General features: G+C 43.7%; 1 protein-coding gene across 1 annotated transcript in view; it reads right to left on the bottom strand.

Annotated features, from left to right (window-relative positions):
- Positions 1-973: 973 nt before the first annotated feature.
- LOC307228882 (homeobox protein Meis1-like) overlaps positions 974-15,080 on the bottom strand; it is a 36,382-nt gene continuing 22,275 nt past the window's right edge. The window contains exons 10-13 of the mRNA XM_079998717.1: positions 9,778-9,836; positions 7,884-7,973; positions 6,852-6,950; positions 974-1,752 (exon numbers count right to left, since the gene is read on the bottom strand). Of these exons, the coding sequence (XP_079854843.1) occupies positions 6,898-6,950; positions 7,884-7,973; positions 9,778-9,836 (202 nt within the window). The 3' untranslated portion in view covers positions 974-1,752; positions 6,852-6,897. The remainder of the gene's footprint in view (positions 1,753-6,851; positions 6,951-7,883; positions 7,974-9,777; positions 9,837-15,080) is intronic.

The raw sequence follows: 15,080 nt of genomic DNA, 5'->3' as shown, positions 1-15,080 counted from the left end.
TAGTTTAACTATTTGATTTCTAAGTGCTTGAAAGGCAACGATTCTGGGAATTGAGCTTCAGGCCACACCGTATCCTTCAGTGGTGTTTTTTAGTCTGGTAAGTTAAACCCTACTTCTGTTAGGCACGTTGAATGTCCAAGCACTAAACATTTGTTTTGACCCTGAGATATTCCGACTCCCACTTTGCAAAAAAAACCCCAACAAATCCATTTGGTTTGCAGTCCCACCATCATCATCCCAGGAGGTGGTAGCATATATGCCACTATATGGTGTTGGTGTACTGGCTGTGATAACAAACAGCCCCCCTGACAACCTTTTGGCCCTCACATCCACCCTCAGTCCAAACAATGCAAGAGAGAGAGAGCGACCAGAGCCAATTTAGCAAAATGCCTCCAAAGCCCTATGATGAGTCTTGTCTGAAAATGTCACAAAGTCGAAGGTCTTAGGTTATTTTGCATTAAAGTGTAAATAAAAATTTCTGATTTTGTGTTTTTCAATGGTGTTTGTCCAATTTTTTCAAAACATTTTCCAGTGTGGTAAATGCCAAGAAATGCCAAGGAAAATATATTTTTTATATATATACTAGATATATACTGTAACTAAACTTGGAATGGTGATGAAATCATTTTTTTAGGCCAATCCTAAACAAAAATACATTTCTTATCATTTTGAATTATACACTTTTTCCTAATTAACCAGTTTAAGAATTGTTCTAGATCCAGATCAGTATTCAGCCCGCAAAAAGCGTCCTTATGTAAATAAGTATCTTAATCCCACAGTTAATAGCCTTTTATGTCCAAAACCGAAAATGTCTTAATTCTTTCAAAAAGCAAGATACACATTTTCACTTTATTTTAATATTATTTTAGAACGTAATACCCATAGGCTTCAAGGGAAGACAAAAGTCTATGAAAAAAAGACACACACAGTGTGAAATGTGAAACGACCAGTTATTTTCTATCCCCCCCCCCCCAAAAAAAAAAAAAAAGCGTAGTAGGCTCTGCAAACGGCAATTCCAGAGCGCTTGTAAATCCTAAAGACGTCAATCCTCTTTTGTCAGTGGTGACTCATTATATCACTCTCTGTTGCAAGACCGCTGCTATCTTAAATCCTAAGGTCAGCGTCAAGTCAGTTTGCCATGATCCGTCCATGTCCAAAGAAGTACTGACATCAGTTTCTTGTCACCGCAAGTTCATTGTGAAATATTCCGAGTACCCCACCCTCCCATCCTCATAGCGTTCACACCGCAAAGTGCAGGAGAAAGGAAAATACACCTGATCTCCTATTTGTTTTTTGGTTAAATTTTTACTGTCCACTTCCGGCTTTTGCCACCGTCGTCTATAGAAAGGACAGGATGAGGGAAGGTCTGCCGGAATTAAACCTTTGACAAACAACAGGTGGTTTTACAACAACAACAAGAAAAATGGCCGCCACTCGCAATTTGCGGTCATCCGGTGTTGGACTTCTGAGCTCTTTTTAGGTGGGGGGGATCCCCCCTTTAGGATGGTATCACCCCCTGCTGAGTGAACAAAGGGTTCAGACTCTTGGGCACACATTCCGACGTGAACGTGGCAAGGATCCAAAAGGGCAGGAGAGGCAAGACAAAAGGCGGCACATCAGGAGGGGAGGTCGGGTTGGCAGTTCCTGGCCAGAGCAATAGACGAGCTGTGGAGTTGGAGGCTGAGGTCAAAGAGGGTCGGTGGTCTTTCTCTGTGCTGTGGTTGGGGGTCTTCGGGCCTCACCTGTATTGTCCTGAGAAGAAAGTAAATCAAGTAATCACCAAAGAGAATAGTTCTTTGGCTCAAAATGTATTTATTTCAGGAACCCTGTTTCACTTCTTGTTCGAAACCTGGACCAACAGACAAATGATGTGTAACTTGCAGAGCTAGTTCTGTCAGACAACTTGACGGCACCACATGCTTCCACGCCCATAGTGGGCCGGCCTATTTAAGCAGCCAGTCCCTCCCACCCAACCTGCTTTCTTCCTGCTTGCTGTGTCGCTGCGCTCCCGCCACCTAACCTGCATCCACCTGTTGAGCTCGACTCTTCTATCCAATGGGGGGATTCAAGCCCTTCGCTCCTATATTTCTAGCTCACTAAGTATGGCTATGTTTGCTGTACACCTCGTCAGTAGTGAGCCCAGGACTACAGCCCAGACGTCCAATTTCAAACAATGCAAAATACATAAAGATCATTTTCAATTAAATCGAAGAGTTGTCTCTCAGAAATGCTGTTATGCCTGTGGAGCTAGTCCTAGCCGACAACTACAGTGGCACCAAATGTGTTCAGGCCCTAATCGGCCATTTTTCTGGACGGAGCAAGTGAACCCCAACTTCTAACCCTGCTACTCTACTGCTGCCTTTAAACAACGCACTTCAATCCTAATGGTGTTTTCACAGAGTTTTTTTTTTAGAGATTAACGGGAGCAGGACAATTTTCATGTGTGTGCATTTTAAAGAGAAGGCATTTGCACTACACAAAACAGTTATTTGTTTTATCCACTCATCCCTTTTCTGGGTGTGGAGAAACCAGTGCATGGCAGAGTCAGATTTGCGCACATACGTTCACACACCATTCATACGTACTGGGGGGATTTAGGGTCTCCAATTATCCTAACCTTTGTAGGCGGGAGGAAACCAGACCCACGCAAACCCTCCCAACATGTACACCCTGGCAGCTGTGATCTGCGAGGGCAATTTTTCTATTTGAATATAGGTGTAATCACAGACGCAAGGCAGCAATGCTGTATACTATACTGTATCTTAAAATGAAGACCTACTTATTTTGTGCCTGTAAAACACCGCGAACACAATCATTTTGCATCCTTTTAAACCAGGGAAAACATTGTACTGTCCTATCTTCTTGAAAAACAGGGACCCAGGGACCCGACCCACAGGCACCTAGACCCGCAAAACCGCAAAAATGTGGCCGAATGCGCCACGTCCATGGGGGGGGGGGTTCTGGAGATGAAAACTAAAAAGCAAGCAGAGGGGAAGAAATGAGAGGAGGAGGAGGAGGTGGAGAAGAGGGAGTGAAGAGACAGGGCTCAACACTAACTTTTAAAAGTGGTTGCCAGTAGGGATACGCCGATCCGATACTCGATAGTAGTACCGATAATATCGGTATCGGTCCGATGCGTGCCGAAATCACTGGATTGGATATTGGAAAAAAAAGTATAATCCTAGCCTACAGTAAACTATCACTGAAATGTTTCCTGAACTTTGAGGGACATGCCTTAAAGAGAGATGTCATAACCTGTGCACACTCTTCCATGGAATACCGGAAAGCAGCAGAGATCTTAAGGCTGTGCTTCCGTGTCAACCTAGTGATGTCCGACATTGCTGTGGAACCACACCACCCACCCGCTGTATCTACACACCACAACTAATAAAAAACAATACCCATCACTAAAATTAATTTTAATAAAGAATGATGGAAAAAAAAGAAAGTTTGAAAGTCACACACTCCGTAGACAGCGACACACCCGCATCCAGAGAGAAGGAGAGAAAGAGAATTCAAAGTGCCTTGCATAAAAAGGAAAGAGCATAGACAAATAAAAAAATGAAAAATATACAAAAGACAATATATAAAATAAATAATAAAAAGTCAGTGTTTTAATTGATGCTTGCATGCAGAAAAAAAACCATTTTGGGGTACTATAAATTATACTATTTGCTTGTATTAATAATTATGCCTATAATAAACAACTTATATTAAAACATATTATTGATATTTGGGCCAAAGAAACAGCATTTAAATGGAAATTCCACATTGAACTTGTTTAACCGATCGACAGACCAATGCCTTTGTGGCCGGCAAATGTATTGTGTGTTTAGAACCGCAGTGGAAGTGGCAGATTTCACACGTCCTGTGTTCCCGTCCACAGAGACGATGAGTTTCAGATCCCAGAAGACCAGCTCAATGAGAAGATAGGTGCTCTGACTCTGCATAAGTCATGTTGTGGGCTATGTATTTCTTCCTTTAGGAGAGTCAGATAATGGTTGCACAGTTTGTGCATGATGTTTTTCAGATGGCTAAGTTAAACAAAGTGCATCCAGAAAAATCCATTATTTACAGCTTATTATTTAAGAGAGGAAAAAAAAACGGTATCAGATTGGTATCAGTATTGGCAGATACTCAAGGTTGCGGTATCGGTATCGAGCCATCCCTAGTTGCCAGGCTGGCAACCAGGCATCAGCTTTTGTTTCATGCTTCCAATTCGGGGGGGGGCAGACCCGGTCGACCGGAGTGCCCGGTCTACCGGAGTGACCCAGCAGTGGGTGGCGGGTGCCAAAACTGAAAATATGGTTGCCATTTTTAGTCACCTTAAATTTTGAGTAATTAAGAAACTATGCAGTTATACGTCAGCTTAATAATGAAAATGTGACATAAAAGAATGTTTAAAAGCTTTATTACAGTATCCGAACAAAATTCTTTGTAGTTTGTGTTGTATTTGATACTTTACAAAATTTTAATGTTCAGAGGGGAAGAAACACAAGTCAAGACAGACAACAGCTGTGATAACTCGAACTCCTCTGGTAACACTTGACCTGTTCACAATTAGCCTTTGTCCCTGTCTCTCTCTTACACCCACATGTATATGCTCACACACAGACAATAAGAATCTCAACAGTCCTGTTTATCCCCTCATTGTTAACAATGATAAATTCTAATTTGCATCTTTCCATTTAAAAGTAGCTCTCCACCAGATGAGGTGTGTGCCATTCTCATTATTAATGCTGTCTGTCTACAAAGACAATAACTGGTCATTGTATTGTTATGGTTATATGTTGAGAAATTTGACCAAATTGACTGGAAACGAGACTAAAACTAAAGACATTTCCTGTATATCTTTATTTTATTTTAGTTCGTTTTGGAAGTACACAATATTGTTTCAGTTAGTTTTCATTTTTTTCTGTCTAGTTTTAACAAAAATGTTTATTCACACCTACTTTTTAGTTTAGTTTGAGTTAACTGTACAGCGATGAAAACACATACATGGTGAAAAAAAAAAAGTCAGTTGCCAAAGGGAGCAACCAGAGGCCACAAAATAATTGCCAATTGACCCATCTGGTTTCCGAGGGCAACCGGGCAACCGTTTCTGTCGAGCCCTGAGAGACCTAATCAAAAGCCAATAATCCTCTAAACTCCTTATTCATTTGTAGCGCCATAATCTCTATTGTTCTGGTGTCTTGAGGGGGTTATAAATGTACATCATTTTTCAAGAAGAAGAGGAAGACTCGGATCGGAGCAGGAGGAGGGGCTGTATCTGATGCGTCCGATCCGTGTCAACTGACAGGTGTATTGTTTCCCAAGAGGCATACTCTACCCAAACTCATTATATGGGGGTGGGGGGGTGGTGGCACCCTCCTTCTTATGGCCCTTTAATTGACCCGAGTGACCACATTTAGTTTAGTTTCTCTCACACACATACACACACACACACACACACACACACACACACACACACACACACACACACACACACACACACACACACACACACACACACTAAATAAAAACACCCTGAACTCATGGTCATGCTACATCTGCCTGGGCATGGAGTAATTGGACTCCATAATGAAATGATGGAGAGAGAGAGATAGAGAGAGATACCGAGAGAGAGAGAGAGAGAGAGAGATACCGAGAGAGAGAGAGAGAGAGAGAGAGAGAATTTTCTTTTAGGTTTCCCCAAGAAGAACAGGGGGAGAGGAGATGAGGTGATGGACAGTGTCCATTTAAAAGCTTTTTGACTGGTTAGGAAAAACAGTGAAATCCACCTTTTCTGTTTCTACGAATAAAAGAAAGTTTTCACGATTCTGAAATAGGGTTTTACATGCTGTTTAATATTAATACAATAATACAAACCATTTACCATGTGCATTAATTTAAGTTCAGCCATGCACCAGTTATGTCAGAGTATGTTTCTGAAAATTCAGAGTTGGTTTTTTTTGAGTTTCCCAAAAACCGAGGTTTTTGAATGCACCATAACGTCAGAAGCTGCCAAAGGGCCCCCTTTCAGCTGATTACTGACATTTTTAAAAATGCCGGTTTGATTGGTTGGAGTTTACTCAAAATTATTTTTTTGTCTAAAATACATCTTTAACTCCCCTCCACCCCCTAGGGGGTCGCAGACCCCTAGTTGAAGACCACTGCACTAGAATAATTAGCTCTTTTTCTGGGTGGTGATAACGCATAACTCCTGTAACGTGGGAAGGAGATTATTGATTATACTGATCTCCGACTCTCTTCCTTTCCATAGGGGTCTCTTTCTCTTCTGTCGCTCTATCTCTCCAACACTGCATGTGAGCTGGGGGAAGTCTGCAGTCAGCATTTCTGTTCAAGGCCTTTTCAGGGTTTTTTTTTCCAATGGTCTAATGAATCCATTGGTCACCCCAATTGTGGAAGGCATATTTAATTTGGACAAAGTCAATTACCGTTTGCCCGTTCAGCTAAGCACGTGACACGGAGCTAAAGGAGTCAAAGTAGAAAGGGCAGTTTTGCAACTCAATTCAGTTACTTGTTGAATATTTGAACAGAGGGGAGTTACGTTCCCTCTGTAGCAGGTAACTTATTTAGATCAAATACCTCTGTGTTCAGGAAATTAAGGGTGTTTGACTACTGATGCTTTCATAAAACTTCAACTGAGTTTAGAGACGTCCATTGCTCATTCCACTCAACTAGAACAGTGTGTTAGCATCTGGAAACTGGATCGTTTAACTCTTAAGACAGGCAAGACCAGGAAAATGCCACACTGAAGCTCTACCACAAAACTACCCAATAACCAAAGACATGGTCTTGATGTATCGCCCTCAGTCTCACTGTCTGTTTCCCAGGAGGAAGCTACTTACATTGTATACCCGGTGGGAGCGTGGCTGGAGCCGCTGACCGGGGGCTTCACATGTAATGCCACTGTCCCTCCACGCCCATCCCCATGCTGCCCATCGCACCTGAAGGACACACACACACACACACACACACACACACACACACACACACACACACACACACACACACACACACACACACACACACACACACACAACCATGTAAACTCCTCCATCCAACACCCTCATTCTATGAAGTTCTAAAATCTTTTAGGAATGAATGAATCATTCCACATCAATATAGAAAATCAAGAATTAATCAAAGTCAATTGTACAATCGCTGGCTGCCCGTATCCCTCAATTGGCAACGTACAATCAAATTATATTTCTGACAGATAACTCTTAGATTTACTTTAAAATTATCTTTATTTGTTTTGCGTTGTTTGAGGTTGGTGTCTGGTCTCTATTGCTCATCACACCCCACAAGGTACGGCAAGCATAGGCATACTTAATGAGCTAGAAATAAAGCAGTGATTAGCTCGAACCCCCCCACTGGATAGAATAGTAGAGCCTACCAGGTGAGCAAGCAAAGCAGGCAGCAGAGCAGGTAGGGCAGGGGTGATTGGCTGCATAAATAGGGTGTGGGAGCATGTGGCGCCGTCATGTGCATGCACAATGACGGCGAATTACAGACTTAGAGATTGTATCAATTGGCATCACTTGTGCTTCAATTGAGCCAAATGTGTGTGTGAACTAAGTGTGTGCTGGGCAAGGACAACCCAAGTAAACATGTGAAAGCTCCTCTACATGACAGGATGATATTCTCTGTCTAGACAGAATGGTCAGAGTGTCTGGCACAAATAGGAGGCGGTGGGAGGGACTGACCGCACCTGGTAGTGGACACTCTCTGTCCTCTCCACTCTGTGTGTGTGTGTGTGTGTGTGTGTGTGTGTGTGTGTGTGTGTGTGTGTGTGTGTGTGTGTGTGTGTGTGTGTGTGTTTGTGTGTGTGTGTGTTTGTCAAGTGCATATGTCTGCTTAGGAAATACTGTTCCTACCAGGTGGTCTGATTCCCATGTGCGTCTGGCCGTCCATGACGAAGCCTCCCATTGGCTGACCATCTGGGGTGTAGGGCCCTCCCTGGCTCACTGTGGACACACACACACACACACACACACACACACACACACACACACACACACACACACACACAAACACAGGCAAATGCTAATTATTTTCCCATCACTACTTTTAATTACATCGGCCCTATTGCTGCGCACTGTCCACTTATGGTAAGAAAAATCCTACAGACCTCCTACAGTACCTGCGGCTGCTTCTTAATTACTTTATACTAAGTTAGCACGCATGGAGTAATGGCTCAGCATTGCAGCTATCTTATGATATTTTACTGAGATCACCTGTCATTAAAGGACTGTGTAAGCACTGTGTAAGATTCTCTAGTTTCCACCATGTGAGTAGACAATGTAAAATTGCTATAAATGTATAAAACTATCTTCCTTTTTATTAAGCACTGAAATGCAAGTGTTTCATATGCAGAAGTGAAATTAATTATAAAACTAAAAAATAACTCAAATTAATAATAATAAATATGGATAGCCTGTGAACCTGTTGCTCATTATCACCAAAGTAAATCAAAGTGCAAAGAAAGGGTACATTCTGATTGGACTCATATGCCAGCAGTGAAAGTAAACGGATACATTTATTACATTTTAAGGTTGTTTACGCACCATGTAAACAGCAAGAAGCGCAACACTAGAGAATCTTACATGGTGCTTACAAGAAGGTCCACTGTGGTGCCGCCTTCGTAACACAAGCAAGTCAAGACAGCAGGACCAGACCCCAATAAGTTTTCTATATGTAATGTTCTGTTGTACCTATCACCATTTATATTTCGTATTAGGATGCACCAATGAGTTTTAAACAACACAAACCTCAAAATGTTCTCAATGAGATGGTGGTCAACACTTCTACACAAGCGCCCCCAAGAAAGACTCACATTCTGAAGTTCAAGACAGTTTTGCTGGTGATGCCATCTTGAGCGTTTGGGATGTTCCCATTAAAACCCCAATAGAGTGTTCTGTCTTCATCGGGGGCATTTATAGATATGTTTTGCCAGCGAACCAATTAGTTTTAGCTTTATGTGTGAATTCAGACGTCCTTAAACGGCCTGTCCAAGTCAGTATGCTCAATGCAAAGTGGGACTGCAATGATAGAGCGAGGGAATTATCTGGAGAGGACAGGACCAAACTTGTGATATTTGACCATCAGTGACCATCTGGTTGAGTTTGCAAACTAGTGAGTGAAGAGGTGCGTTTTTAATATACATATTTTCCTTGTCTTTAGAAAGCAAGGGAAGACCCCCTTCCATCGGCATGCAGTCTGGAAGTCAAACCCGGGAGAAAAAAAAAAAAGGGAGAGGCCAAAAGGCTCGGGCCACGGTTTTCAGGACCCCGGACTCGGCCGCCCCTGACTTGTTTCAAACCCAGGTTAAAATGTTCAATGGAGTGGCCGGTCGAAGCGATTAGCGTCTTTTGTCCCCGGCTAATCCTCCAGGGTTTAGGGACCATTCACTCTTGGGGAGTTAAGCCTCTCTGTTCACTCCAGCACGCCGAGGAGCCCAGGAGCCAAGACAGTGAAGAAACCTGGCCAGTTTGGGCGGGTGGAAGGGTTTGAAGGAGGTTTTCAAGGGGTGGGGTGTTAAACACTACATTCTGTCAAGTCTACACACATCTAGATTGTGACGAGACAGACTCTTGCTCCCGAATTTGCGACGTCCAAGTGTGAAGTGTCTAAAATGGCATATGAGCATACTTTTTATTACGGCAAATTCTGAAATCAAAGTATTCATCAAAAAGTATGAGAAAAGTACCAGGATGACATACTACATCTGGGAGGAAATATCTTAGTATTTAAATGGTGGGGAGAACCTACCTGCCCTGTTGGACTGGTCAATCATGGGCTGGACTATCCTCCGTCTAGCGTTGATGAACCTGAGGAGGGAGGGAGTAAGACAGAGAGAAAGAGGGAAAGAAAGAGAGAGATTATAAACGAGGTAAAAAGCATATGATTTCAATGTTCTTCCGTTTATTTTTTCCGAGCCGCGGAACAAAGCCTGTCCTTTCGTTTTTGAGTGTCGACAGCATAGAAGAGAAGAAAAGAAAAGAAAAGAAAAGAAAAGATATCCCCCAGCAGGGCTGTCAGCAACCCTCGCCTGACACTGTCCATGCCGCACTTCTTCTGTACTGTCTGTTCTCAACCTCCTCTCTACAAGTATAATTCTGAACCTTGGAGCGACATGCACAGTGCCCTGCACCTCCACAACACTCATGTCCATTCGCTCGTGTAACGCAGCTTGTGGCCATGACAATAACTTCCATGTAAACAAAATAAAAAAGAGAGAACTTTGTCAGCAAGCTATCCACAGCTTTTTCAACAAAGCTTTTCGCAAAAGCCAACGACGCCGGTCTGACGGTAACCATATTTTCAGCCACGTGCAAACATTTATTGGTCCTAAAGGTGATGGTATTTTTATTTTTCCACAGTAGAAAATGGTGTCAGTGCTGTTCATTGGTGTCATTGGTTTTGAGGTCAGGCTCTACAGACAAAACTTAGATGCCAACGCTGCCTATTTTTAAGTCTCCAAAGCTTTTTTACGCAGTTAGAGGGTCCTTTTCCAGTTTCACAGGGTAAGCACCCCACGATACGCTCGTAGTAAAGTGCTGTAGTTAAGGGTTACAGCACCTTGACACCAGAACTTCTGGTCGGCCCGCTAATGGAAGTTTGGCTTCGGGGGGGCTAGCTTGTTTGCAGAGAGTAGTGGTGTGTTCAGACACACACACACACACACACACACACACACACACACACACACACACACACACGGGTCCCCACTAAGTATATTCTTGAAAGGCCGTCATCCTGGTATGCGAGACCTATGACCCGGCACCTCTGTGACCCCACCCCCAAAAGACGCCCTCCCCAGCGGAGAGCTCTGGTCTCGCTCAGCCAGCCTCTTGAAACAGGCTCGACGACCCCTCTCAACCCTGCCACCCCCACCCCACCCTCTACCCCCCACTCCCACCACCTCACCCTGCCCCTGCCCCGCCCCGAGTGAAAGCTCTGTGGTTCCTTCTTGATTTATGCCCCCCCCACCCCGCAAGATGGGTTCCATTTCAACTTGTTCGGAAGTAGGAGGATGAGGAGGAAGAGGAGGGGGGATTTTTTTTGCTCCCTTTTCAGGAAAAAAAAGCAAAACAAAAAGGCACGGAGCTCCATTCAAGGGGGCTGAAAAAGGCCAGAAGTAGGTGGGAGAAGATACGAGGAGGAGGGAGAGAGTGGGGGGTGTTTATGGTGGTTGTGTAGATGTGAGGGAGAAGGGAAATTCTTTAAGCAATGGTGGTGGTGTGGTTGTGTTTTTCTTTTGGGGGTTTTATTTCATGTAATTAGCATCGCTGAAACGATGATCATAGGTGGGCACAAGGGGGGAAGTGGGGGTGTGGCCACTGGACTCTTTGAGTGGCCCAGTCACCTGGAACCCTGAACCCACACTTCTGATGGCATTGTGATGAACAGAGGACGCACCAGAAATGGTTCACATGTAGGTAGGACAGAAGGAAGGACAGAAAGAAAGAAAGAAAGAAAGAAAGAAAGAAAGAAAGAAAGAAAGGAAGAAAGCGGGAGAGAGAGAGCAGGGAGCCTCATCGACAAGGCGCTGGCCCCACCCATGCAGCAGCCAATGAAAGGGCCCCACAGAGCCCCATGCTGCGCGCCGAGGCTGTGCCCTCCATTAGGGAGTTAAAGAAGTTCACCCCTGGGCGACCCCTTCTCACCATGGGACCACGTTTATGGGCCCCCGCGCAAAGCACCTCTCCTACTACCAGCCCACTGCACCCCACCGCACAAAGAGCCACCCCCCCCCCCCCCAATTCTCTGCAGAATGGGGGGAGGGTGAGGGGGGCACCACAATAGAGGCCCCTTTCTTCTTCCGAGGCCAGACGTGTCATAAACTGCCCAGTGACAACATTGTTTCTTTTTTTGCAGTGGTGAAAAAGAAACATATTCTCCTCCTCTGACCTGATATTATTGTATGAACACAGCACCTGTCTGCACCGCCCGAACGCCCATTCAATTAACCCCGCTCGACCCCGCTAGTTATTTGTTTGGTCTTTTTTTTCGACAGGCGACCCTCGTGTTTGCTCAGCGGCTCACTTCAGACCGGCAGAACGAGGCTGGGATCATGTCAACACTATTCATATTATTATTATTTTTTTTTATTTAACTGTTTATTTATTATTTATTATATTTATTTATTTATTTATTTTTTTATTTTTTTCAGTAAATTCCAAACATAGACGAAGAAGTGTGGTGCTTTTTTTTCTTTTTCTTTGAGCAGGTCAAGGTGGAGGGGGGTACGTCCCTACGTACGGTGACTCTTTTAAGGCTAATGAGCCCTCCCTCTTAGTCTAGCACCGACCCCCTCGGTGCACCCTCCCTCCCTACCTTCTTCCCTCCCCTCCCCTCCCCCAGACCAGGGGTACGCAGAGTTCTCCGAAGTAAGTTATACTTCTTAAACTTAGAAGTACTGTTAAATGGATTTTATTCAGGTTTAAGTGAGATCGGTTCTCCAATAAAGAGCTTGAGTAAGAGTGAGAATGTACGTTGTCTCTTTGTCATAGATTTTATATACGTAGGTCAACAGACAGACAGACAGACAGACAGATAGTCTAGATAGATAGATAGATAGATAGATAGATAGATAGATAGATAGATAGATAGATAGATAGGTTGTTTAAGTGGATGTAACTAGTTTACTTCCCACCTCTACCCACACCACACCACCCCAACCCCAGACCTCCACCCACCTCCTGCTCATAAAACAGCCTTTTAAACTCCGCCCTCACCGGGTGTCATTCTCAGGTCACCACTGCACTCTGCCAACCCCTACCTCCGTGGACCCTCTGGGTATGTTTAAATAAACCACTCCAGCTGTTTGCCGTGAAAATGCCATTTACACCAATGGCCTCCCCCAGTCCCCACCCACCCACCCACCCACCACATACAGCCCTCTGACCTGCCCTCCACCCACCCACCTGACAGACACTCACACACTCGGTACATTACTCACTCCTTAATGGCACACACACACACACACACACACACACACACACACACACACACGCATACACAATCGATCTAATTTATGAAACGTGCGTTGAATGTTGAATATTTGTTTGTCTTTGCAATAGGTGCAATGTGGCTGCATGGCTGTTTCGTAAGTAGTTGGTGTTCTTTTCAAACAACAGAATTTCTTCAAGCAAATTACACCGGACCCGAAATTAAAAGGGATTGCAGGCCATATTTAGGTCCTGACATGATTCCAGTAAGTTACAGAAGGGGGCTGAGGGGGGTTAGTCATACTAGAACTAGTTCCAAGGTAGTCTTGGCCTAGTTTTCGGGAACTGAACGATATACAGTATATATATATATATATATATATATATATATATATATATATATATATATATATATATATATATATACTTTATAATATACTGTATAAACAAATTTATCTCACTGTTGGCCCGATTAAAACACTACAATACAGGAAAAGTGTTCCTGATTCAATTGGAGCGGTTCATTTAAACTCTGCTAGAAATAAAGATGTGAACGTCTTATATTATTTACCCCCGGTACGGTCACACATACATAAAGTCAGTACTTGCAAGGGTAACTGCACCTTTTACTCTTCTAAGAGTCCTGTTGCCAACTCATAATTGGCAGTAAACATATACATGCGTGCACCTCGATGCCCGTTCACATTTTAAAAAAATGCGCCCCCCCCCCCCTCTGCACGGGCCTGTCATCAGACCAGGCTACTTGGTACTAGGCTTTGGTGAGCCTGTGCCTACTGCAGCCTCAGCTTTCTGTTCTTGGCTGACAAAAGTGGAACCCGAGGTGGTCTCCTGCTGTTGTAGCCCATGCACCTCAAGGTTTGACGTGTTGTGCATTCTGAGATGTTTTTCCGCTCACCACAATTGTACAGAGTGGTTATTTGAGTTACCGTAGCCTTTATGTCAGCTCGAACCAGTCTGGCCATTCTCCATTGACCTCTCTCATCAACAAGGCGTTTCCGTCTGAAAAACTGCAGCTCACTGGATGTTATTTGTTTTTTGCATTATTCTGAGTAAACTCTGTAAAGGCTTGTTGTGCGTGAAAATCCCAGGAGATCAGCAGTTACAGAAATACTCAAACCAGCCTGTCTGGCACCAACAACTCATGCCACAGTCAAACACTGAGATCATATTTTTTCCCCTTTCTGATGGTTTATATGAACATTAACTGAAGCTGCTGACCCGTATCTGCAGGATTTTAAGCATTTCAAGGCTGCCACATGATTGGTTGATTGTGTGTGTGTGTTTGTAATAAATTTCTCAGTGAGTGTATATGTCTGTGCATTACATATAGACAGCACAATGTCCTTCCTCTCTGCCTCTGCGAGATGTCATATTCTCTTATGGTGTCTCCACATGGCCAGACTCCTTTTAGACACTTGATTTTTTTGCAGAATAAGGGAAAAACTGCGAGCCGCTCGCTAGGAGTTGCCACAGCAACAGCAAAAATATTCAGAGGGAACAGGGACTAATAGCCTCGGAAGCCGGCAGACTGGAGAAATAAGCTCCAGTGTGTCATGAAGTCTCTCTATCTCTCTGGTGCAGGAGAGCTCTGCGGAACGGAGAGTTAACGGTCGTTAACATCGGAACAAGTTGAGGCCTCAGAATCTGTGCGTTCAGTCTAACTCAGTGTTTTCCAACACCTATTTCCACCACTGTCCTGTCCCTTTGTTAATTTGGTATAAACGTCAGAAAACGTTACAAACCCATAAAACTGTGCTTATTATTATGGCCTACTAATAGTTAGTCCTGTGAATGATTTCTTCGTAGCGAATGACTCTGGAGTCACTCTGGTGAAAGAGTAGGCAAGCGAGTCTTCCATTTACAAACTGAAAATTATTACTGGCAGAGCAAAATAAATCATATTGAACGTCACTAATTGACATTGTTCACATTCCAGCAAAATAAAAAATTTGGACAGAATGAAATGATTCTCAGGGGAATTCCATTCACAACTCAAACAAAACCCACCCTTCCGATGCAGGAAGTCCTCCCGCGCTCAGCGTGCTTTACACCAACTGAACCAAGCGAACCAAGTGTCTGGAAAAATCAAACAACTCTTTT

This window comes from Zeus faber (assembly GCF_960531495.2).
Source record: "Zeus faber genome assembly, chromosome: 4".
In the NCBI taxonomy this organism is placed as follows: Eukaryota; Metazoa; Chordata; class Actinopteri; order Zeiformes; family Zeidae; genus Zeus; species Zeus faber.
This window is presented reverse-complemented; position numbering and strand designations above follow the sequence as displayed.